General features: G+C 33.4%; 1 protein-coding gene across 4 annotated transcripts in view; it reads right to left on the bottom strand.

Moving 5' to 3' along the window:
• LOC114325294 (dnaJ homolog subfamily C member 5 homolog) overlaps window positions 1–27,593 on the bottom strand; it is a 224,874-nt gene that overhangs the window by 163,848 nt on the left and 33,433 nt on the right. For all 4 annotated transcript variants that reach the window (XM_028273319.2, XM_028273320.2, XM_028273317.2 and 1 more), the window contains exon 2: window positions 16,538–16,829. In XM_028273319.2, the coding sequence (XP_028129120.1) occupies window positions 16,538–16,829 (292 nt within the window). The remainder of the gene's footprint in view (window positions 1–16,537; window positions 16,830–27,593) is intronic.

Genomic DNA, 27,593 nt, shown 5'->3' with positions numbered 1-27,593 from the left:
CACCAAGGAGACGAAGACGATGGCCTCTAACAATTTTGAGTCTTGTCGTCTATAATTGTACTGAATTATTATAATATTAAATTATTTGTCTCTAATAAAATAATAGTATAAAATAATAATAGTTAACAAGTTTGTCTTGTTTATTTCGTAGGGACCTTAACATGCAATGTCACATTATTTAAAAAAGTTGTTAGAGGTAAACAACACCATGTCCAATTATAAATTTAAAAAAATATATAATGAAAGGTAAACTTCATGTGTATAACACTTCATAGGGGGAAAACGATTATACATACGACAAAAATATTATACTAATCTTGGTTAAATATAAGAAACAATCGAGCATTTACTGATTACAAATTTAAAAAATGTTAAAACTACTCTCCTGAAAAAGTAGGAAAATGGACATAGTGTCCTTTACCTCCGGGGTACAGAAATATGCATTTTAAAGCGATCAAAATTGTTCGAATCATTACTTATGCTAATATAAAGAAATTGTTGTAAGGATTACTATAAATTTTAATTTTTTTGGATATGGCGTAAGTTTTATTTTTCGCTTTTTCCTAAAAAAATCGAAAGGGTTCTCTTATTTTCCTCATAACTTGCTTAATTTTGATGTATTGACTTCTTCTGGAGCTCATTTGATATTTCAGATATTTGAGCTTCTGTATTTCGAAGTACTTTGACAAATGTTGAGCAGGTATATTTTATAAAATGCATCGTTTTCCCGTTATTTAAGCTTCAATACTTAGATTTGAGTACTCGTCGAAAACAATATGCAATAAATTACCCATAACGGTTGAATTAACATTAGTTTATTATCTACAGCAGGCCTGTCCAACATACGGCCCCCGGGCCACAATGCGGCCCGCGTAGGCCCTTCATCCGGCCCGCGAGTCCCTTCTCACCGAACCCACACCCACGCAGAGCCACAGAGCTCACGCACATCCAGTGATGCCACAGCTACCGATTTTTCGATAGATCTACCTGAAATGTCCGAAAACCTGTAAAATCTACCGTTCAACCGAAATCTCCTTTTTTCTACCGCAAAAACAAAATTATTACAAAATTTCTTTAGCGGATAGATTTGGCAACAGAGTTTGGTTAATTTTCAAGAATTTTTGAATCACTTTACTTAAATAGCTTGTAACACGTGCGAGCCAGGCAGCAGATATCAGATACGGATTTACTAATACTTTTATGACCACTGACCAGTCCTTTGTGCTTTATAAATACGATTTTGGGGGTAAAATGTATGTACCTGAATGAGTGAATAGTGAAGGATTGTGGCTTATTTTGATATTAGAAGATAATTCCAAACTAAAAATAGTATTTACTATTAAAACCTTAAACAGGAGAAACTTCTGTACCTGTACCTTTTAACTTTATTATTTATACTCGCGTATAAATACGGCTAACGGTAAACGTGCAGATACAGTTCCAGTTCGGAAACAAAGCGAAGATCAGCGAATACTTAAGGGCGATACAAGCAATTATAACGGACTTAGTGAAGATTCTTTTGGCGATTTGGTTCATTTGTGTTGCAGTGTTGATTTGTGTTTGTTGCAGAACATGATGTCATCAGAAAAAAAACGTAAAGTTGACAAAGAATGTCGAATATTTAAAAACAGTTGGACTGACACCTTTTTTGTCATAGAACAAAATGGTAACATACTGTGCCTCATATGTCATGAAAAAATATCAGTTTGCAAGGAGTACAATATAAAGCGGCATTATTTCACAAAACACGCTTCTAAATACGATGAATACCAAGGTCAAATTAGAATCGATCGAGTAAATTCGTTGAAAAAAAATATGATCGGTCAACAGGCGATGTTCAGAATACCAACAGAAAACTCCGAGACAGCCACAAAAATTAGCTTCATGATAGCAGAAGCCATTGCCAAGCGAAGCAAACCCCTATCAGACGGAGAATTTGTCAAGGAATGCTTGGAGATGTTTGCATCGGTAGCGTGTCCGGAGCAAGAAGCATTAGTTAAAAATATAAGCTTGTCACATCAAACCATAGCAAGAAGAATTGATGACATGACCAAAGATATTGAATCGTCTTTAAAAACGCAATTGAAGAAATGTGTTTTTTACAGTTTCGCACTCGACGAAAGTACTGATGTATCAGATACCGCACAGTTGGCAGTTTTTGTAAGAGGGGTAACAGAAGACTATACCGTGATCGAGGAATTGCTTGATTTGCGTTCAATGAAAGATACAACCACCGAAAAAGATATCTACGAAGAAGTAAAGAGTTGCATAGAAAAATATGAACTACGAATCGAAAATCTTTGCGGATTGACTACAGACGGTGCGCCAGCAATGACAGGAAGAACAAGTGGTTTTGCAGCTTTAATGCGCAAGAACGTCACACATACAATCATACAGCATCATTGTATTATTCATCAAGAACAGCTGTGTGCAAAAGTACTTGAATTGAATCACGTGATGGATAAAGTAGTGCAGACAGTTAATTTTATACGTGCAAGAGGACTGAATCACAGACAGTTCCAGGCTTTTCTGTCTGATGTCGGTTCAGATCACGAAGACATCGTGTACTTCAGTAGCGTTCGCTGGCTCAGTAGAGCATCCACACTTAAACGATTCTATTCGTTGCTCGACGAAGTAAAGATTTTTCTTGAAAACAAAGGTCAAGAAATTGATTTCCTAACTGATGAGCAGTGGTTGGCTGATCTGGCCTTCCTGGTTGACATTACTAAGTACCTCTCTGATCTTAACTTAAAACTGCAAGGAAAAGATCAATTATGCACGCAGTTATATGAACACATTAAAGCTTTCACAAAGAAGCTCATATTGTTAGAAAAACAACTGGAACAAAAACAGTTGGTTCATTGGGAGACTCTATCTGCCAGAAATCAAGAAATGTTGGACTTAGCCAAGTACGTGTCATTGTTGCAAAGATTGAGGAATGAGTTTGAAGAGAGATTCGTAGACTTCAAATTACAAATTCCTAACATGAAAGTGTTCCAAAATCCGTTTGAAATTGAAATTGATGGTACTGTGCTGAACTTACAGATGGAATTGATTGAACTGCAAAGTGACTCTCTTCTAAAAACGGCATATCAAAGTTGCCTTCCGAACGGATTAATTGAGTTTTATAAAAAATATATTAATCGGAACCAATACCCAAACCTTACCAAATTAGCTCTTCAACAAATATCTTTATTTGGTAGTACATATTTGCGAGCAGCTTTTTTCTCGCATGAAATATAATAAATCGAAAACGAGATCATCTTTATCAGACAATCATCTGACAGGCATTCTGCGCATAGCTACTTCTAAAATACCAGCTGACATAGATACACTGTGCAAACAGAAAAAATGTCAAACATCTCATTAGTAATAAGGTTTTTAGAGTGATAAGTAAAACTAAGGTTTTCTTCCTTAATAACTTAGGGACGTAGACAATATTCTTGTATATTTTTATTAACTGTTGTTTTTTTGTTAAATATTTCATTGATTTCAATTTGTTATTGATTAATTTTCTTTTGTTTGTATATAAAAAATACCTAGGTATTTGAAATAAAGATATCCAACTTATTTACTTTTTTTTCTAGGTACTTATATTATAAGTACCTACCTACTTCCTATTTAACCTACTTATTTACTTAAGTTACTGTTTTTTACTAAAAAAAGGTAGTTTATCTTTCAATACTTGCTGCCCATACTTAAAGTATCACTTTTTTGCAATGTAATAGCAAAAAAAGCAAAAAATAAAGACTACCGAAATTTGACGATTTCTACCTAAAAAAATCTACCGCAATTTGATGGATTCTACCTGAAAATTAGCAGCAGCCTACCGAAATTTTGTCCAAGACCTGTGGCAACACTGCGCACATCCATCCATCCAATAGTCAGTCGGCCCGCTACAGTTACAAAATTACAAATCCGGCCCTCCACAAAATTATGTTGGACAGGCCTGATCTACAGGGTAGCGAGAAAGTATGGAAACACGGTAATTTCTCGGAAACCGCTTGAACGATTGTTATAAATTTTGGTGGGTAAGGGTATTCTAATACGGACGATATTATAGTGGTAATTACATTGTTGTCAAATCTTCCGTTTTTCTGGAAATCCAATGAACTTTCTTATTTTAAATGGAATACCCTGTATATTTTTTGCGTTTTGAATTCCTTAAGAAATACTGATTATTTTTCATGTTATGTTTCCTATACCTAAATGCCATAATTTCGTAGTTATTGCTACATTTATTAAAAAAAAAAATTAACAAAAATTATACAAATTTATTTTTTTGGACCGGGTAGATATTATTTTAGGTTCTTTGGATCATTGGGAACAAAAAAGGTCTTTTGTAATTTTCCTCAAAAGTTAATCGTTTCCAAGTTATAAACATATTAAAACTAAAAAAAAATCGAAAAATGACGATTTTCTGGGTTCAAAAACATAAGTAAAAATATTATTTTTGAAACTATGAAGTGCCTAAATTCAAGTTCAAACCTTATTTTATCAGATGCCGATAAGTGATTTGGTCTTATTTCATTCTAAAACATTATTTTTTATTTGTTAATGCAGCCCGATAGCCCGTCCTCGCATATGAGCTTTATTAACAATTAACAAAAAACAATGTTTTAGAATAAAATATGCCAAAAATTCTTATAGAGATCTGATAGAAAAAGGTTTAAGCTTGAACTTAGGTACTTCGTAATTTTAATAATGATTTTTTTACTTGTGTTTTTGAACCTTAAAAATCGTCATTTTTCGATTTTTTTCAGTTTTAAATTGTTTATAACTCAGAAACGATTAACTTTTTAGGAAAATTGCACAAGACTTTTTTGTTTCCAATGACCCAAAGAACTTAAAATAATATCTACCCGGGCCAAAAAAATAAATTTGTATAATTTGTTAAATTTTCTTTTAATAAATGTAGGTAGCAATGACTCCGAAATTATGGCATTTAGGTATAGGGAACATAACATGAAAAATAATCAGTATTTCTTAAGGACTTCAAAACGCAAAAAATATACAGGGTGGTCTATTTAAAATAAGAAAGTTCATTAGATTTACAGAAAAACGGAAGATTTGACAACAATGTAATTACCACTACAATAATAGCCGCAATAGGTCACCCCTACCCACCAAAATTTATAAAAATCGTTTGAGCGGTTTCCGAGAAATCACCGTGTTTCCATACTTTCTCGCTACCCTGTATGTGAGGAATCTATTCAATGTTTTATTATCTTCAATTTTGGTAATAATAACTTTTTCAAAAAGCTTATAATTATTAAGTTATACATGAAAAACAGCTTTATAATATGCATTTTTTTTTACGAAAAAATAAAATCTTCGATCTTTAATAACTCAAAAACTATTGATTTATGTTAATACCTTTGTATAACAAATTGTGCTTAGAATTTGTCTCTCTATCGATTTATGGTATTATTTTTAAAACAATAATTTTTCCCCACGAGAAGGGGTGGTATCCACCCCCAGAGTAAAAGCGCAAGTTAGCTCTATGTCACCTTTGTTCCTTGAGGTATCCTCTAACTACTCACCAATTTTCATGAAAATCGATGGAGGTTCAACGAAATCGGAGGTGAAAACTTTCAGTGACTGTACTACAAGAGGAACTTGTTTTTTAATTTATCATAGGCTGCACGCAGATTTGTTGTTGTATTGATAATTTACTTTTAATTATCAGCTTTTCCAGAAAAAAAAATAAAATCGTTGTTGTTTGACATAAAATAATCGACGTAAAATAAAATAAAATCGAAGTGATTGGATATTTTAAGGACAGTCGCCCCAAATTAGTATTGATCTAAATCAAAATCAAATCAGTAAATCAGGGAAATACAGTAAATCAAATCGACCATGTAGTGCTCGACGCACGACATTTTTCAGCGACATAATAGACGTACGTGCAAGACGCGGGACAAACATAGACTCAGACCACTAACCACTACCTAGTCCAAACGAAAATAAGAGCTAGAATCTCCAATGCAAAGAAAGTCAGAAAAGTTAAAGATCAAAGGTTTAACGTAAAGGCGGTAAAAAACTACGATAGCCAAGAAATTCGAGGAAAGTCCGGAACTTAAGCTAGAGGACTATACAGGTGACATAGTTGAAGATGTTGATAAATATTAGAGGCGGTGCAGAACCATATTGGAAGACGTAGCAACTGAAGGGATTGGACGGCAAAAGCGTGAAAATAGGCTCGGACTGGTACGGCGAGGAAGGTGCACAAGCAACACAAAGAGAAATCAAGCATAACACAGAAATGGAAAAGCAAAGTTCTACAAGAAGATTAACCAGATTAACATGCTCTGATTATATTGTCCTTGATACCATTGTTCGAAGTTCATTATATTTTGGTGAAAGTGGTCCCCTTGCTCTTTTGAATATGTAAGTAAACAAACCGTCTTTAAATTGATCCAAGTGAGCATGTAGCACGTACACTTTAAGAAACATCCTGCAACCCATGACTTTGAAGCTGTCAAGAATATTAGAAATAAGCTCTTTGCAATTGATAGCCTCCGACAGTTTAGGGAAAAATAATTTTAAATATTGAATGGTCTCAAAATATTGACGAAGAGCCTTTACGAACTGCTTCGTAGACATAATTTTATGTGCAATGGAGGCATTAAAGCTTGATGGGGCTCCACATTTGAAACTTGCTCTGATGAGACCATGATTGCTGCTAATAGTAAAGTGCATAGGTTCTACTATCCCATAACCCAAGGTAACACCTGTAAGGACATTTAGTGTATCCGCCTTGCATTCTAGCTATCTATCGATTGCCCTTTATTTGTCCAAAGTTGAACGTAGCCACCCCCTTATTTTTCCATTCTTCTCGGTTCAGCGCTAATCCTGTCCATCTGGTACCTGCGTATATTTTTATGTCATCCGACCATCCCATCTGTGGTCTGCCCTTTCCTCTTTTATGGTCCCAAAGTCTCCAGTGGGTTATCTCCATCTTCCCTCTCTTTGTCTGCTGTTGTGTCCTGCAAAATTTCCATTTGAGAGTAGGTTGTCTTAGATGTTTATTTGTCTTTCACATTTATTTTAGTTCTGGTCATATACATGATGATGATGAGAACACATTGATCATATATACTTTTGTGCGGAGGAATTGGGCATATTTCTGGTTTTTCAGGATATAGTTCATTTATCCGAATGTCAACCATGCGAGTCTTATTCTCCTTTTTATTTCTGCTGTTTGATTTTCTTTACTCATTTTCATTATTTGCCCTAGGTATATGTACTCCGCCTTGCATTACCAACAGAAAACCAACCATCTTGAAATCCCCTATGACTGGTCAGGTGTACCCTTCATAGTCGAGGAAATGAAACTGAGAAAATGGCATAACCTCGCAATTTTTTCGTCCAGCATCGATTTGTACAAAAATTTGGAATTGGGCTCATTTCACCCTCTAGTTCATTTTCTATATTGAGCCGTTGTACGCTTTTGGTTTTTTAAGGGTGAAAGCTACCCCTAATTGTAAAAAAATATAAAATAACATTTTAAACTTTAATATTGTCAACAGTTGGTTCGTATTAGTTACATAATGATTGTTTTATGCTTTAATATATACTACCATAATATTTCAACCCTTAAAACCACCCTTGTTGGAGCTATATTATATAAAAAATTTACTTATCCTAAAAGAATAATTTCGGCTTGCATCGATTTACATCAAAATTTAGGATTAGGATCATCACACCCTGTACTTTATATTCTATATCATGCTCAAGGGCGGTAAATATTTTTAGGGTTGTAAACTACCTCTTATTGTCAAAAATTATATAAAAACATTGTAAACTTTATCTTTAATATGGGTAAAATTTAGTTTTGATTGGTTAAATAATGATTGTTTTATGCTTTAGTAGGATATAATATCATAATATATCAACCCTTAAAACCACACTTAATAACATTACAATTTTTATAAGGAGATAATTTAATAGATAGAATAGATATAGAAAATAGATATAGAAAAAAAGTAGAATTAAAAAATTACAAAAACATTTATTTACACAAAAATACGAATTTACAAATATGCACAAATACAAATACAAAGAGTTTTTTAGTCATCTTCCAGTATACGAACCGGTTCTGTGGTATTGGTACATACATTGAAAATGGTCCATAAGCGGACTATTCGAATTTTTCGAAAAAATAAATTCGTTTTTTCAAAAATTATTTTGTAAGATTTTTTAAGTACTATAAAACTGTGTAAATTAAATTTCGTAAGATCCCTCAGTTTTTAATTGGGGTGGGCTTAAAGGGCTCAAATAAGGGGGTGTTTGCTCGTAAATAGAGGTTTTAAACAGCTATATCTCGCTAATTATTCACTGTAATGAAAACCTATGTAAAAGAGAATTTTAGTCATTAAAAAAACTATAATTTAGTAATCTATCATTTTTTTCGTAACTCCAGTATTTTAGGAGATATTTTGAAGTAAAAGGTAAAAAATACGAAATTGCAAAAAATCAATTTTTCTTTAAACTCCAATTTTTCTAAAATTAAACCATTTAAATAGGTCAATCTTCTTGGATGTTATTGGTAATACAAATATACAGATATTACAGAAAGGTAAAGGAAATTTTCAATTAGGTGGGGAGTTAGGGGGTTGTTTTCACTGATTTTTTCGTAAAGAAAAGCAGGTACCGACCTTTTTTTGATCATGTCGCTAAATTTTCATGCTTAAAACTTTTTATTATTTTTTTTGAAAGATTTGATTGAACACTTAAAAAAAGATTATTTAAATTTTCCTCAAAAAATGCAAAGTTTTCCCGTTATTTGGCTTTGAATATTTCAAATTATGCATTTGGCGTAAAAAGCTACCCTTTCCTTTAACATGCCGTGTCTCGGTTTGTATTGGTCTTAAGATATTATAGAAAAAGAATCTGATTTGCGTTACTACAAAAATACAATTTTGATATCTACAGTTTTTTTGATTAAATGCATATTTTTCGAGGTATTCTCAAAAAAATCCTCTAAAGAAGTCGATTTTTTCGTAGAAAAACTGTTACGTTCAAGCGCGAATAACTCGAAAAATATTAGTTTTACGAAGAAAATGTAAAAAACATTTTTTTCTTAGAATTACTTTTTACATCGATTTACATGGTTAAGTTGTAATAGAAAATTCCCACCCAAGAGGTGGGGTGGCAACCACCCCCAAGGTTTTAGCGTACAGCAGTATGATATAGAAAATGATCCTTGGACTATTCCCTACCTTATGTGAAAATTTCAAGTAAATCCATGCTGGACGAAAAAATTGCGAGCCAAAATGCATCATTTCCTCGACTATCATATTTTAAAACTTGAATAATTATTTATATGGGAAATAAGCCACAATTAAAATGAAAAAAATAATTTTATTAACGTTTCGAATTTAAAAATTAACGAAGGATCCAACGAAGACACTAGAAAACAAAATATATAGAACTTTATTCAAATTTAAAAATGATCTAACATACTATCAAAGAAAATTAATGACACCTCACTACAGTAAGACACCACATTTTTATGGAGTGCCGAAAATTCATAAAGCGAACATACCACTTAGACCCATTTGTAGTACCATCAATTCTCCTTGTAGTGAACTATCAAAATTCTTATTAAACATTCTAAAACCATTTGCTAATAATGATGACACTTTTATAAAAAATACAAAACATTTTTTAAACAAATTATCAACTATTGAATTTAATCCAAATAATATTTTAGTAAGTTTTGACATAAACAGTTTATTTACAAATGTACCATTAGATAAAACTTTAAACATAATCAAAACGAAATTAGAGAATGATAATACATTGGCAACTAGGACAAGACTAAATGTATCAGCTATAATGGAGTTATTGACATTATATACCCATAATACCTATTTTCAACTAAGCAATGAATTCTATAAACAAAATTTTGGTCTAGCAATGGGCTCTTCTTTATCTCCATTATTGGCTAATATATTTATGGAGGATTTCGAAACTAATATTATTTTTAAACAAAATTTAAAACCCACAGTATGGTGGAGATATGTAGATGATGTGTTTTCAATATGGCCTCATAGATCAGAATTGTTGGATACGTTCCTGAATATTATAAACGATCAAGAAGAGACAATAAAATTTACAATGGAAAAGGAATACAATAACAGCCTACCTTTCCTCGATGTTTTGATCTCAAAGAAGGATATTGGATATGAGACTCAAGTGTATAGAAAACCAACACACACCAACAGATATCTCAATTACAAGTCAAATCACAACATCAACGTTAAAAAGGGAATCATTAAATCCTTATATGATAGAGCCAAAATTACTTGTTCTAACGAAAATTCCTTTTTAGCAGAAAAACAATTGTTAACATCTGTTTTATTAAAAAATGATTATCCTTTATCGTTTATAAATAAGGAATTGTCAAGATTGGATCGAATGGAACAGAACAACTTAGAACGGGATCCTACAACATTCACCAGAAATAATACGAGGAAAATATCAATACCATATATAAAAGGACTATCCGAGAAACTTAAAACAATAGGAAATAAATTCAACATTTCAACAACATTCAAAACAACAAACACATTGAGATCTATTCTATCTAAAACTAAACCTAACAATGATCAAGAAAGAACAAAGAATTGCATTTATAAAATACCTTGTGAATGCGAACAATTTTATTTAGGTGAGACATCAAGACCATTAGACGTTAGAATAAATGAACATCAATCTTATATTAAAAATAGAGAATTTGAGAGATCTCAAATATGTCAACACGCATGGGATAATGAACATAGAGTTCAGTGGAGAGATTCAAGTATAGTCCTGAAAGAATCAGATAGTAAAAAGAGAAAAATCAAAGAAGCGGCTCTAATTATGCTAAATGAAACCAATTGTGTCGCAAATTCCTCGGTAGAATGCAGTAGGATGTGGTTACCCATACTGAAAGAGGAAGTCAATAGAAAGAAAATACCAAGATTAGTAAGTCAATAATATCGAGCTAGTACATATTTTATATTTTAGTATTACTTATATATCTAGTATTATTAATATTATTTATAATTTAAACATGTTACAAGTCAGAATTTGGTATTATTTTTTGAGAGTAAATTAATGTAAGACCAAATACTTACGATGTCGGGATAGTATCACAGGTTTTTCCTGGTTTTCCCTTGTGATTTACTATGAAGTCTCTAACGCGAGAATTTTACTGTCGTTGCATTTGGTTGTCTTTTTAAAGACATATCACATGCTATAATTTTTTATGACGGATATTCTTGAGTTGGGGTTAATTTCATGTAATCGAATGAACTATCTTTCAGTAAGTCGTCCCAGGAACGCAACTCATAAATATTGGCAATATCATTTTAAAGTCTTCTACTTTAAAATGTATAATATATGTCTGAATTGCCAATATAAATGAGTGAGATTAAATAAATTATTAGAAGAATTTTTTTGCTTAGCAACAACACTTTAGTTTATTTTAGTAATATTTTGTATTTTGACAACGGCACCCGATTTGGGCGTCGAAACGTTAATAAAATTATTTTTTTCATTTTAATTGTGGCTTATTTCCCATATAAATAATTAATCATAAAAATGCCACAAGGAAATAGCTTCAGAACAACATTAAAACTTGAAGTACCATTTTACCGCTTTCGTAATTTTCTTTGAGCATTACCGAATGAGCTAGTGGAAGAGATGGAAATGTATTTACATTGTGAAGAAGAATTGCTTTTCAAGCTTCTTGTAGAGCTGTCAACAAAATTTTTTGGCTCCCACTTTAATGAATTTGCCACAAATATAGCAAAAAGAATCCACTTCATTCTTGCACTTTTTGGAAGACATTTTTAGGCCTCGCTACACATAAAATACGTTCTCCCATTACAATGCTCACGCGCATACTACCATGAGTACCATGTCGCATAATATCACTTCCCGCTTCACACCCATAGTCCCATCTCTCCCCTCTCTGGCATCTTAAATGCAACGGCTCCTCAAAAAATATGCCAAAACACCGTAAATTTATTTTTATTAGCTAAAGGTACAAAAGCAAACTTTATTTATTATTGATTGAGTTTCTGCTTAATTTTCGATGCATACAAACAGAAAATATTTACTAAATAACAGACTCAAAAATTTTTTTTGTTGACCTGTGTAATACCTAATGCTAGGAGACATAACAGCAAAGACCATTCTGTTTTGCAATAAAACAAAGAATTTTCAAGATCAAATAGTTTCTTTCCTTTCCATGTTCAACGATTACATACAGTATGGTGCAAATGAAAGGAATAAATTCGTTATTTCGTAAACCGGCGACTTTGAGAAAAAATCCTGAAACAGGTCAATTTTTATTTTTAAATTATGACATTTTGGCATATATGCCATACTAGTGACGTCATCCATCTGGGCGTGATGACGTAATCGATGATTTTTTTAAATGAGTATAGGGGTCGTGTGCTAGCTCATTTGAAAGGTAGTATAATATTCTCTATTCAGTAATGTAAACATTTACATAATTATTTATACCAAAAAAAATTTTCAATTAAATTTTTTGACAAAAAAAGAAGAAGAATTTATGTAATTTGTTTAATTTAAAATACATTTTATTGCTGTCAGAAATCAGAAAAAAATGTTTCTATCACTAATAAACACTGCTTTTCGCTTAAATTAAATGTTCAAACTTCCAAGATGCAGGTGGTTGGCGGGAGCTGGCATGAACATTGAATTTATTCGAAAAGCAATGATTATTTGTGAAATAAACATTTTTTTTTGTTTTTGGGCAACAGTAAAATGTATTTTGAATTAAATGAATTACATACATTCTTTTTTTTTTTGTCAAATAATTTTATTAAAAAATTTTTTTTGGACTCCCTGTACAAATAATTACATAAATGTTTATTTTACTAACAGATAATTGAATGACCTTTCAAATGAGCTAGCACACGACCCCTATTCCCATTTAAAAAAATCATCGGATACGTCATCACACCCAGATGGATGACGTCACTAGTATGACATATATGCCAAAATATCATAATTTAAAAATAAAAATCGACCTGTTTCGAGATTTTTCTCTAAAACCGTTGGTTTACGAAATATCGAATTTATTCCTTTCATTTGCACCATACTGTATATTTGAAAACACTTAAGTAGTTGCATTGCAACATACAGTAGATTAACTGATTAATTATTTGATAAATATGGAAATTTCCTGCTTTCAGAACAAGATTTATTATTTATCGATAATATGATAAAGAGAACAGTAGAATTTGATACAAGTTCCAAACAGATAAATTATTTACGTAGAAAATGTTTTCGTTATAAATAATCAAAAAGGATTATCGACTTGAAATTATAGCATATGCTTATAAAGTCAGTGTGATAATGTTTAAATAAAATACAAAAGTATTCTTACTTTACAAGACCAATTCAGCTGGAACGATTTATAATATGAAGTCCACAAAACTGGATCCAACTGTGTCATATTGTCCGACATTTTACGTAATAACCATAACTAACATGTAATTTTCCAAATAGAGGTTAGCATCTTTCGGTTACAAACGAATGAAACTTATGGAAAATAATCTTTATTTATTAGTCGTTCTTAATACATATATTGTCCGTTATCAACAAGTGGCATTTGTTCATTCAGTGTCAAGGGTTCAAATAATAATTAAAGGATAAAAATAATGAACAGATTATCTGACAATCAAGTATATACGAGGATTGTTTAAAAAATTAACGCTGCATTGTTCATTTTTTGAAGTTATACTTCTTTACGATCGAGAGTGAAATTTTATAATTCCCTGGCGCATGCGCACACAGACAGTATGTAGTTCGTTCCTAATCTTTCAAGATAGGTATGTATATATCAGCGCAAATAAGTCATTAAAAGAATATATTAGTGTTTTTAATAAATGAATTATTTATTATAATTTTTGTGTCTTTGGATTTGTCTTTCTCGGTAGTAAGATAATAAAATATCTAGGTATACATACCATTTTTATACTTCACGTGATCTATTTGTCACCGTGTTGTGTAATTATATCCGAGACGTCACTTACAAGGGGCTCGATAGCTTGGTTAGTAGAGCATTGGACCAGAGATAGAAAGGTCCCGGGTTCCAATCCCGGATGATTCATATTCTTTAATTTTTGGTTGTTTTAATAAAAAAAATTTGAAATTATGTATAGCGATGTATAGCACTCTCTCCGTTGTTGCTCGTGCTCTAAAAATCGCGAGCGTTCGCAAAAAGCATACTTCACGAACTGTTTCACAAATAACTATTTTGATAGTATAAACGTCACTGTCAGTGTCGAATTATCGACGCACTGTTGCCTCACTTTTGAAAGTTCGCAGAACTTTCGCAATCTTGGACCGCGTTTGTTGCTACCTGTTGATCGCTACTGTGTGCTCCCTGTTATAGTTATTTATGATATAAGTGTTAAAAGTACACGTTTAAGGCACGCATGTGAAAGTTTGCAGAATGAGCGAAACGAATTCTGTAATTCACATGAGTGCCTTAAAAATGTACTTTTTAACACGTATATCATACAATATTTTTTCTACAAACGTCTTATATATCAACAATTATAATTTATTCATTCTCAATTACAGGACAATATCTACAAAAACTTTTACTTGAACTTGACTGACTTTCCATTTTTATATTTTTCTTGACATTACATCAAAACTGCCTATACTGTCAATACGTAAATCATAACAACTATAGAATAACATCTTACTTTTATTGTTGTATATTCTAACAAATTTTAATAGTTTTTTTCTACAAACGTGTTAAAAATACAATAATACAGTTTAAATTAAATTTTAAAAACCTTTTAAACCACCTTTTTCAAATTGCGCAAGTTGTACTATTAATATTAATGTTAATAAATGAAATATAAATATTTTGACGTTTCACAATTTGACAATTCACTTTTAACTGCAGTGCCTTAAAAATTTTAAAGCACTGTGCCTTAAAGTAGCATTTTTAACGCTCCTATGAAGTGCTAAAATAGTTATTTATGAAACAGTTCGTGAAGTATGCTTTTTGCGAACGCACGCGATTTTTAGAGTAATGCATCGCGTAAGTTCGCAAAAACTACTTCACGCACAGTTTCATACAATATTTTATCTACGATAAACAAATAAAAAAACTGTAACTCTTCGTCACTGGAATTCGTTTATATTATATAATTTTTAGAACTTTGACATTTAAAAATCCTAACTACTTTCAAACCACAAAACGGTCAAAAATTTTGTTGTAAGTCATTGCTCATATTGTCATCACCATGACAACGCGAAAGTTAAGAATATTTGATTATATAAAAGTGTGCCAAAAAACCCATTGAAAGTGTGCGAAAAAGTAAATCCCATTTAAAATACATTGTTACTTCACGCAAACTTTAAACCCTTCACGCACTGCTATCTTTCATATAATCAAATATCCTTAATTTTCAAATATCCTTAATTTTCGCGTTGTCATGGTGATGACAATATGAGCAATGACTTACAACACAATTTTTGACGGTTTTGTGGTTTGAAAGTAATTAGGATTTTTAAATGTCAAAGTTCTAAAAATTGTAGAATAGAAATGAATTCCAGTGACGAAGAGTTACAGTTTTTTTATTTGTTTATAGTAGATAAAATATTGTATGAAACATTGTTCGCAAAAAAGCATACTTCACGAACTGTTTCATAAATAACTATTATGAAACAGTTCGTGAAGTATGCTTTTTGCGAAAACTGTAACTCTTCGTCACTGGAATTCATTTCTATTCTAGAATTTTTAGAACTTTGACATTTAAAAATTCTAATTTCTTTCAAACCACAAAACTGTCAAAATTTTTGTTGTAATTTATTGCTCATTATGTCATCACCATGACAACGCGAAAGTGAAGGATATTTGATTATATGAAAGTGTGTCAAAAACAGTGCGAAAAAGTAAATCCCATTTAAAATACATTGTTACTTCACGAACACTTTAAACCCTTCACGCACTGCTATCTATAATGACAGTTTTCACAAACTAAAAACTTATACATAATATGACAGAAAGTAGATAAAAATGTTTTATATATTTAGTTTTTTTAGTTAGATGCATAGTTTTAAGATATTCGCAAAGAACCGTCAGAAAAGGTGTCATTTTTCAATGAAAATGGCCATTCAACCATTCAACCACGAATAACATAAAATGTATTCAGTTTACAAAAAAAATATAGAACAGTTTTTGCTTAGAATTAGGTTCTCTAGATATTTCCGTGGTTATTTTGCCCAAAAAATTGTACACCTCCTTGAAGGGGTGGGAACCGCCCCACGATGAAAGCGTCATATAATATAGGGTAGACTTTGTTTCTTGAGCTAGTCCCTACTTACAGTGAAAATATCAAGTAAATCGATGTAGTAGGATGGAATTCGGAGCCAAATACCCTCATTGACTGCCCTAAATAGTGATTTGATCTAAACCATTGGAAATATTTCAGGTTGCAAATTCAACGTTGTTTAAACCGTTTGGACCAACAAAGAATGATTGACTTACCTTACACCATGTAGACGTCACGACGAAGTAGGCATTGACATTTTCTTCTCCGAACTGTTCGGCGATGTAGAGACCCAACGAACCGTAATTATCGTATATATTTCGTTTCGTAGTATCGTTTAATATAGAATGAGCCCTGTTCACCTCTTTGAACTTTTCCGCGGCTTCCGGATTATTGGGATTTTTATCTGGATGATACTTAAGTGCTAAACGCCGGTAAGTCTTCTTGATCTCTTCACTAGTCGCCGTTTTTGGTAACGATAACACTTCGTACAAAGAATCACCTTGGGTTCTGCAAAGAAAAACAACGCGTTATGACAAAAAATTGCACTGTATTTACTAACATATATGATTCATTCACATCATGATTTCTTTAGATGTTACGATAAAAATATCTTAAAACTGATTAATAAGTAAATGATGAAACACAGTTATATTTCAATTCGTTTCAGAGGTGATCATCACCCTTTTACGTACGTGTCACCCAAATAGGGCTCTTCAGAGAGGCTCTAAGATCTACTCTGAACCGAAACGAAAACAAACTGTCTCTTGTAAAGACTTCTACTGGAACCAAGTTCTGCTGACAACTGACAACCCAAATTTGTGCTTTCTAAAGCACGTTGCAAAGCAATCGAACGATAAATTAGCTTGGGAAGATGGCTTTGAAGTATTTTAGCAGATTGCATTAGGCCTCGCAATGTAAGAACACGATCTTCTCTGACTGTTGTCTTCCTTTCGGCACCCTCACCGGGTCGCATCTAAACATTCCGTATATGTATTTGGAACCTAGGAGTTTTCTATTGGTTCTTTGCAGCACGCGGTCATATTTTAACCAATAGGCGGCGAGGTTCCAAACGCATATACGGAATGTTATTCAGTGTCAAATTCATATACGGAATGTTAAATATTCGTACACCGAAAAAGATAAGTTTTTATTAGAGTCCGTTAAAAGGAGATTGATTTTAAAATACTTGTTACTGTATTATTAAATAAAAATAAAATAATTATAATATTTGGAATGTTATTTGGTGCAAAATTCATATATAAATATTTGTAGAACAAAAAGACGATTTTGAGGAATACGAAACGAGCCGCCTAGCGGCGAGTTTCGTGTAGAGTACGAGCTTCATAATGATAATTAAATGCAAGTTGTATACACGATTTTTTCTATGATCATTCACAAAAAAAATATATTCGAATTTATTAATTTTGTAACGCAAACAAATTAAGTAGTTTGTCAGTCTGACAGTTTGTTTAGATATTGAGAACTGTCAAAGCGTATGTATTTGACTCGCCATTGGTTACTGCGCGTGTGCCACCTTTTTTCGCGAATGTCATATCACGATTCTTACTTGTAATACAAAAAAAAAACGAATTAAGTCCTTTATAAAAGGTCTATATTTAAAATGATGTAGCCCTAAAAAGGGCTACATCATAGAACTAGTTTTCGATTGGTTGACCAATCATCATCAGTGCTTTCCTAAAATGAATATAACCTTATAAAATGGTGCAAAGGTTTTAAAATTTTGACTACGGTTAAAAAAAGTTGTAGGTTATACTCACGTGATCTTACATGCTAACCACCAAAATATTTGTAATTATGTAATATATGTAAATAAAATTTGTAATATTATATTTTGATGGTTATGAATTTCGCACCAAATAACATTCCATATAGGTAATCATTGTTTTATTTTTCTTTAATAATACATTAACAAAATAGATATTTTAAAATCAATTATACAAGTATGTAACAGTTATTCAAGAACATTCAAAAGCCATCTCTTTAAAGTTAATGATGACATTGTCAAGTAGTAATGTTTACATATCCATACCAGTGAGAATTTTTCTACACGTAATTTGCCGTGTAAAGACAGAAAAGTAGTGATAGCCGTAAAATATTTGCGAATTATGTACCGATTGCCTTAATAGGTTTTACGAATTTGTTGCTCATTAAATTAATATGCTCTATATTATTAGGCTTGGTCTAGCTCGTCAGTATATGCAATAATTTAATTAATATAGAACAAATTAAAAAAGACTGAATGACCCGATCGGACCCTCGTAAAAAACAACCGACAAGTACCTGCTTTCAGGTACCTAGGGTCTACTTATTGAATCAGTCTGATTCAATATTATTCGGCGTTCGCACCGAATAGTATCGAAAAGACTGGATGCCTTACCAGACTGATCGTTGTTTCCAAACGAAAATTCCAGAACAGAGGCGGACTAATATAAATAAGCTAACTTTTATGAACCGGAGATTCTCATAAATTGTAAATAAATAATTGTATAATATAAATTATATGTTTCTGTGTGTGTAAAGAAATTAAAAATAAAGACTAATAAATTTTAAAAAAATTAATAAAAAACCCTTTATAAAATTTATTAAAATCCCGTTAAGGGCTACATCACAGACTGTTTTCGATATTTAAAATATCATCATCAGTGTTTAGAACCGGTTGATCGCAAGCTGAGCCACCAAAAAAAATACCATTTAAACGGTATGTTATTTTAAATATCGAAAACGTTCTCAAACCCCTTAAAAGGATTTTAATAACTTTTATACCTTTTATAATTTTTCATTAAATGTTTTGTGATTGATGGTATACAGCCCTCTTCAGGAAAATTCTTTCCTTGTGGATTTTTTAATAAATTGTTTTCGAACAAAATTTTCTAAATTTTCTCTGACGAGCAGTGCGTAATACAATTGTCAATACGAAAAAAGCTTGTTAAGCTGTTCAATACTTATTCAAGAAAAATCTAATAACAAGCTTTTGAAAACGTACATTATTGAACAGGAACGTAATACAATATTGTCCATATTCAACAAACAAACTCATCTCTGATCTCAAACAAAGCTTATCAATAAATTTAATATAAACGACCTTTTAGACAAGACGAAAACGGCGGCTTCGTTGGAAAAAATATTCACATGAGATTTTTTTGCATAATCAGAGACACCCCAGAATAAGGTTCAAAAAGTCGCACACGCGAAAAGTGGTCCCAATTTGTTTAACATTTTTTTTTTAAACATTAAACATTTTTTGGACCATTCTGAACAAAAGAGGTCAGCCATTATACACTAAGCATCAAAATTAATGCACCACCTTAAAAATGGGACATTTTTTATGTCTCGTATTTCCTAAACCTGTTGTCCGATTTTAGTGATTTTTTTAGTATGTTATAGCTTTATTCGTCATGAATATCGATGTAATATTATTGTTGCTAAACAGAATGTATAATTGTATACCGGGTATAACAATGATACTGAGTTTTTTCCTCAAAGTTTGGAACACCCTGTGGAATATTCTAGCGCAGAGGTTCTCAATCTGTGATACATGTACCACTGGTGGTACATATCATTATTGGCGGTGGTACACAAAACACAGAAAAAATTAAAATAGTAGTACTTAGTAAGTATTGATAATACAATTTAAAAATATAGGTGGTACCAAAAATAATAAAAATAACTGTAAGTGGTACATCACTCCAAAAGGTTGAGAACCGCTGTTCTAGCGTATATAAAATATTGAAATTAAAACTCAACTGTAGCCTTAGGCTTTCTTTAATATTTTGCTTTGTGATTTATTCGCTTATGATGGAAAATAAAAAAGTTAGGTACTTTAACAACTAACAACGTTCTTCATCAGTTCTTCTAAATAAGTGCGACAAACTTTAAGGAGTAATTCTGCATGAAAAAATAATGACCGTTTGCTTTGTAAACATATGTCCGCAAATGCCTCGTTCCCAAGATACGGGATGTTGAATTTTTTTTTACTAACTGACGATTTATTTATTGCTCTAAAACCGGTTGAGGTATGCAAATGAAATTTAGTAGGTTTTAAGAGGTAGTTATTGCGCATTTTTTGACATACAATTAAGAATTTTATTATTAAACCCGGCCATATTACCCGTATGCGCGCCAATGGTGAATATAAAATTCTTAATTGTGTGTCAAAAAATACGCAATAACTATCTCTTAAAACGTACTAAATTTCATTTGCATATCTCAACCGGTTTTAAAGCAATAAATAAATCGTCAGTTTGTAAGAAAAAATTCAACATCCCGTACCTCGGAAACGAAGCATTTGCGGACAGATGTTTATAAAGCAAACGGTCATTATTTTTTCATGCAGAATTACTCCTTAAAGTTTGTCGCACTTATTTAGAAATACCCTGTATTGATGAAGAAGGTTGCTAGTTGTTAAAGTACCTAACTTTTTTATTATCCAACACAAGCGAATTAATCAAAAAGCAAAATGTTAAGAAAGAATAACAGTTGAGTTTTAATTTCAATATTTTATATACGCTAGAATATTCCACAGTGATTCCACAGGGTGTTACAAACTTTGAGGAAAAAACACACTATCATTGTTACACCCGGTATACAATGACACTTATCTGTTTAGCAACAATATTATTACGCCGATATTCTTGAAGAATAAAGCTATAACATATTAAAAAAATCTCTAAAATCGGACAACAGGTTTAGGAAATACGAGACATCAAAAATGACCCATTTTTAAGGTGGTGCGTTAATTTTGATGCTTAGTTTAGTGTATTATGTAGCTCGGGCGTTCTCGGCGCTTTTTTATACTTGTTAAATATAGTGTAGCGGTTATTTACTGTAATCACTTATAATTACAAAGAAACAAGCGGTTCGTATTTATATACGATTTTATTTATATAACAGTACAGACGAATTTATTTTTACAGACTTTACTTTACAAACTTCAGCTTAAGACTAAACTCTATTTACAAATATGCCCTATTTATATATGCGAGTTGTTATTCTGGAACAATCGACGCTCATCTCTAGCTATCAGCTTGTTCCGCCTACGTGACGTATTACGTTCGAGAACTTACTCCTCACTCCTCCTCTCCGCCGACGACTCGAACATTCGATTACGTCATTCTCGAGGTGTTTACCGTTATACGGGGGTCGGCCAAGAGTTCTCTTTCGTTACACTGCTCCCCTCTTAAGATCTGAGCGTCCCGATCAGCAACTCTAGATGAAGGCCCAGGATGGCGGAATCTACACGACTCTCCAGCTCTGCATACACCCTTCAAGAAGAAATAACAGTCTACTGTCTTTGAAGGGTACGGCATCTTCGGGTTCACGCAACACACAGTGATTTGTACACCAGTTCCTCTGAAGACCACTTCAAGTATGCTCCTCACAATCTTCCAATCCAAATTTTCTACTGCATGGCCTATTTTTGGTAAAGCCAAATTTTTGATGTCATAATTACACACGATTTTCTTCAAATTAGTTGGAGCACGCCATATGTTCTCGTAGCTTGGCGTGTCCGTATAAGACTTTCTGGTCACCATATACAGCAAAGATCGAGGACCATCTTCCAATCGCAGTACTCTTCCAATTTTAGGCTGCTGATTTCTTAACTCGTCCCGGCGGCCGAACTTTCTATTGAATACGGACGATATTCCTTTAGTCATCTCGAGATCTTGGGCAACACAGTGGGCTAGAGAGACGTCTTCTGAAACACTAAACAGATCTTGCTGAACTTCTGTGGTCACGCCGAATCTAGCACTCTTTCTCTCTGCGTAATTTGACATAAATTCCTTAAAACTTGGTTGTGCGGCATCTTTCATCTCCGGTTGGAGGACTCGTGCTTCTTCTGTTTCATTTGAGCCAGCATATGGTGCAAGACGATTTATGTGAATAACTTTCGGTTTACCGTTTGGCAACTTCTTAATTCTGTATATTACGTCATTTATTTTCTTCTTAACTTCATACGGACCTTCCCATTGTCTTTGCAGTTTAGGACACAAGCCGCGACGACGTTGTGGATTATAAAGCCAGACAAGATCACCTACTTCGAAGCTTTCATTATTGCATCGAGAATCATATTGATCTTTCATTCTGTCACTGGCTATCTGGATGTGTTGTCGGGCAAGTTCATGAATGTTGTTCATTCGTAACTTCAGGCGGTCGACGTATTCTTCGCCTGCAACATGTTCCTCAAAAGGTCTGCAGCCAAACTCTAGGTCGCAGGGCAAACGAACTTCACGACCCAACATCAGGCAGGTTGGTGTTTGACCTGTAGTTTAATTTACGGCCGAGCGGTAGGCCATCAGGAATAAATGAATGTGTTGGTCCCAATCTCGCTGATGTTCAGATACAACTTTGGACAAGTGTTTACCCATCGTTCGGTTCATCCTCTCGACCATCCCATCTGATTGAGGATGCAGGGGTGTTGTTCTGGTCTTATTGACACCAATCAATTTACAAACGTTTTGGAAAAGAGCTGACTCAAAGTTTCGCCCTTGGTCTGAGTGGATCTCCAAGGGAACACCAAATCGGCTGAAGAATTCTTTAACAAGTACCTCTGCAACGGTAGCAGCTTCTTGATTCGGTAATGCATAGGCCTCGGTCCATTTCGTAAAATAATCCATGGCTACCAGGATGTATTTATTTTCAGCATCGGTTTCTGGAAATGGACCTGCAATGTCGATTGCTACTCTTTCCATAGGACTGCCAACATTATACTGTCTCATGGGTGCTCTCTTTTTACCAACTGGACCATTACCGGATGCACACAGTTCACATTTCCGGCACCATCTTCTTACATCATCTTTACAGTTCACCCAATAGAACCGTTCTCGAACCTTTTGCAGAGTCTTCGTAATACCAAAGTGTCCACTTGATGTACCGTCATGCAACTGACGCAATACTTCTGACACTTTACTTTTAGGTACAATCAACTGAAGCTTAGATTCTGTACCATCATCGTTCTCAAAGGTTCTGTACAGAAGGTCATCTTTTAGTATCAGGCAATTCCATTGGCTCCAGTAGGCCTTGACTTCTGGACTACCTGCACTAATGTTCTGCCAACTAGGTCTCACACCTCGACGCATCCAATCTAATACTCTCTTTATACATGGGTCATCTTCTTGGGCGTCTTGTAACTGTTGGAGCTGCCATTGCTCATTAACGACGGTGGTTCGTCTCACAGGGCAAAGCTGCTCCTCTACTTTAAGCCGGTGATTACAACTTTCACCGCATGGCCGTATTGAGGAAGCATCTGTATTTGAACCAACTCTTCCAGCCCTCTTCACGCGTCTCTTCGGGATCGTGTCACGAATCACCCTCCGTACCATTTCCACCAAACGTTCATCTATTCTCTTATCGCCTTTTTTCACGGTTATTACTCGATTGTTTCGTGAAGCTTGGCTAGCTGCTTCGTGTTCCAAGGCAATAGCAAGTGCTTCATCTAAAACTTTCGGTCTTGCTAGTCGTAAAGCTTTCTGTAGTTCACTATCTTTCAGCCCATTGATGAAGGTATCTACCGCAATTTCTTCTAAAACGCTGTCTGGCACCTCTGGATAAGCCAACCGCACCACACGAGCCACATCTGCTTCAAATTCTTGCAGATTCTCACTTGCTCGTTGACTTCTACTTCGCAGTTGTGCTTTGTATACTTGTTGTAGATGGGCATCTCCATAGCGTTTTTCTAGACGAGTGAACAAGGTCTGGTAACATTTTTCTTGACCCTTAGGAATTGACTCTAAGATATCTGCAGCATCACCTCGTAAAGCAGCAGTCAATGAAACAGCCTTTTCTTGTTCGGTCCAATGATTGGCGGTCGCAATAGCTTCAAATTGTCTAAGATATATGGACCAAGAGGACTTTCCATCGAATGGTGGTAATTTGAATCTCATATTATGCGACGTTTCGTCTCTCGGTAGTTCATCTTTCACTACAGGATCTAACGCTGCTGCATTAATTGATGGTTGTACTTTTGTATCGGTTATCATGCTCTCTAGTTGTTTTATCTTTTCTTCTACGGTCTCTACACTTTTCTGCATCTTATCGAATGTTCTAGAAACTTCTTCAAATTTCTCGTCGTTCTGTCTACAAAGTTATTCGTTGTTTTGTCTACAGACCTCTTTAAAAGTTTCATCAATCTTTTGAGAAACACTTTCGAATTTCTCATTGTTTTGACTACATACGTCTTTAATTATTTTAGAAGTCTCATCGAATCTTTTAGCAACATTTTCGAATTTATCGTCGCTTTTTCTACAAGTTTCATCGATCGTTTCAGAAACAGTTTTTAATTTCGATAAGATTACTTGTTCTGCTGACTGGAAGTGGAACATCTCTGGGTCATCTCCGTTCTTCGTGAGGACATCCTTGAGTCGTGCTTGTAGGACTATCTTGCACCCACTGCTGTCTAATTCGTACTCTTCTAATTGTTCACGGAGCTGTTTTATGGTCAGTTCTTGTAGCAACATCTTTGGTCGGCACACACGTACTTTTCAAAATGTCTTAAGTCTTTCCGAATACCGAACAATCAACGCACTTCAATAATTCCCGACGAATAAAGTTCAAAAGTCTTTTAAAAGTCTTTCCGAATACCGAAGAATTAACGCACTCCGATTATTCCCGACCAATAAAGTTCAAAAGTCTTTTTTTTTTCACTTTTCATTTATTTACACTCCACACCGTTAACACCACTGTAGCGGTTATTTACTGTAATAACTTATAATTACAAAGAAACAAGCGGTTCGTATTTATATACGATTTTATTTATATAACAGTACAGACGAATTTATTTTTACAGACTTTACTTTACAAACTTTAGCTTAAGACTAAACTCTATTTACAAATATGTCCTATTTATATAGGCGAGTTGTTATTCTGGAACAATCGACGCTCATCTCTAGCTATCAGCTTGTTCCGCCTACGTGACGTACGTTCGAGAACTTACTCCTCCTCTCCGCCGACGACTCGAACATTCGATTACGTCATTCTCGAGGTGTTTACCGTTATACGGGGGTCGGCCAAGAGTTCTCTTTCGTTACAATACATATGTTTTTGGTAACCATGTTTTTTAGTTTTTATAAATCAATATAATTTTTTGATGTTTATTATAACTTTTAAGGTATAAATAAAAATTAAAAAATTAATAAACGTTCGAAAGTTTACAAAAATGTGTAGCAAAATTTATTTGAAATTCGTATTTTCGCGTTTATCTACATTGCAACCACATAAAGAAACACAAGTAACATTATTTTTCTTATAATTACATGCTATTGGTACAAAAAAATTTGTACGGGCCGAAAATATTAATTTTTGCAATTTGTTTAAAAAAAATTGTTTAAACAAATTGGGACCACTTTTCCGCGGGCGATTTCTTGATCCATATTCTGGGGTGTCTCACGAATGTGATTATGCAAAAAAACCTCATGGGAATATTTTTCCAACGAAGCCGCCGTTTTCGCCTTGCCTATTTGGGTTAACGACTAAATAAGAAATAATATCTAACAATTCTTTGAAATTTTACGAGCTTTTACACAGCGGAAATCATTAACGCATATTTAAATTTTCTGCTAAAAACTGATGCTTATTTACTTATCTCGGTTTTTAAAATTACTTTCGTGGTGTGTGTTTTCGAAATTTGTTAACAAAATTCCGGCGCAATATTTTTGAATTTTCAGTGACGAGGCAACGAAGCATTAAACCTAGGAATTTTGTGCAGTAAGATGAATCGTCGTGCAACTTTTTGCATTCGATTCGTGAGAGTGTCAGGCAATTTTGTGAACTAAATTGATCTCCGGCAAAGATTTTTGTGCATGAGAAAAAGCATCTTTAAAGTGCATCTCGAAGAGATGGAAAATAAAAAATTTAGGGCTCAGGAAATATTGACGGAAATGAGTTCAATTTTTATACTTGGGTGTTTAGGAAGTCACTGAATACGAATTTCATGACGGCGATGGTCTCCGAGGTACCTGGTACCCAGGGTGGAACTCATCGCCTGGGACGACCGAATAATTCGCGGGACGATCGAATAATTCGCGAAATGAAGATTGGATCGAAAAATGCGTATTTAATATTTTTCAAAAATCTATCGAATGACACTAAACACGACCACCCCACTCCACCCCCTGGAGGTGGGGTGGGGGTAACTTTAAAATCTTAAATAGAAAGTCCATTTGTTATTGCAGATTTCGATTGCTTATAAAAGTAAGCAACTCTTATTCGAGACATTTTTTTAGAATTATGGACAGATGGCACTATAATCGGAAAAAACGATTTTTTCGTGATACTATAGGTAAATTATAGAAACGGCCTAATATCTCGAGAAATACACTTCCAAATAAAAAACCAAAAAATACATCTTTTATATTTTTTAAGAACCTATCGAATAACATAAAACACGACCCTCCACTCCACCACTAAACCAACACATTTTGTACAAAAATTTAAAAAACCGTCGTTTAATATTATTTGAAGCAAATTTCTTTTACACAAACTTTTAGGTTTTTACTTTAGGAGACTTTAGTATCAAAAGTTTGGTTGTTAATTGTATCAAATTGGTACAATTGTAACAACTCTGAATTGCCTGCCATACGTCCTGTCATTAAAAATCACGTGGTTTGGATTGCCTAATAGTATAAGCTGTATTACCTCAGTCAACTATCCCTCAAAAGCAGTGGGGTCCAATCGTAAATAATTTTTATGGTGTTGAGGGGCTAAAAAATAGAATACATCTAGATTCGTCTTTTTTCTTTATTTCTTTTTTAAATTCAGACATACCACACAATTGCTAATAGTATAGCTAAACAGGCTGCGAAGAACATTTTTTCGGGGTTTTATAGTGTACACCAAAAATGTGTAATATATGGGTGATCTGTTTGCACATTGATGTTCTGTGTAACGTAAGTTTGTGTGTATGGGTGTCTGGATCCTATTTAATTAAAGAGTGGCGAAAATCTAATAATGGAAAACAAAAGGTTGTCCTACATATTCCTGGACCAGTACTGGTTTACATTCATTGGATTACATTCACGTAATTATTACTGTATCTTTTACCCAACCCAATTATTTTTGTCCAGTTTATACATTTGTGTAATCTGAGAAATAACTATTTAGGGTAACAACCTGATAATCGTGATATTTGCACGAAAAAATAAAGGTGTGATTAACTGATAGCACATATTTTTAACGCTTTTTATGTCAGATTAAAGGATTCAAAGAATAAACAAGCATTTCAACATTCTAAGTTGCAACTCTGTTGTCTATCTGTGA

This window comes from Diabrotica virgifera, chromosome 3, assembly GCF_917563875.1.
Source record: "Diabrotica virgifera virgifera chromosome 3, PGI_DIABVI_V3a".
Classification (NCBI taxonomy): Eukaryota; Metazoa; Arthropoda; class Insecta; order Coleoptera; family Chrysomelidae; genus Diabrotica; species Diabrotica virgifera.
The sequence above is the reverse complement of the archived record's forward strand: the minus strand, read 5'-3'. Positions and strand labels throughout refer to the sequence as shown.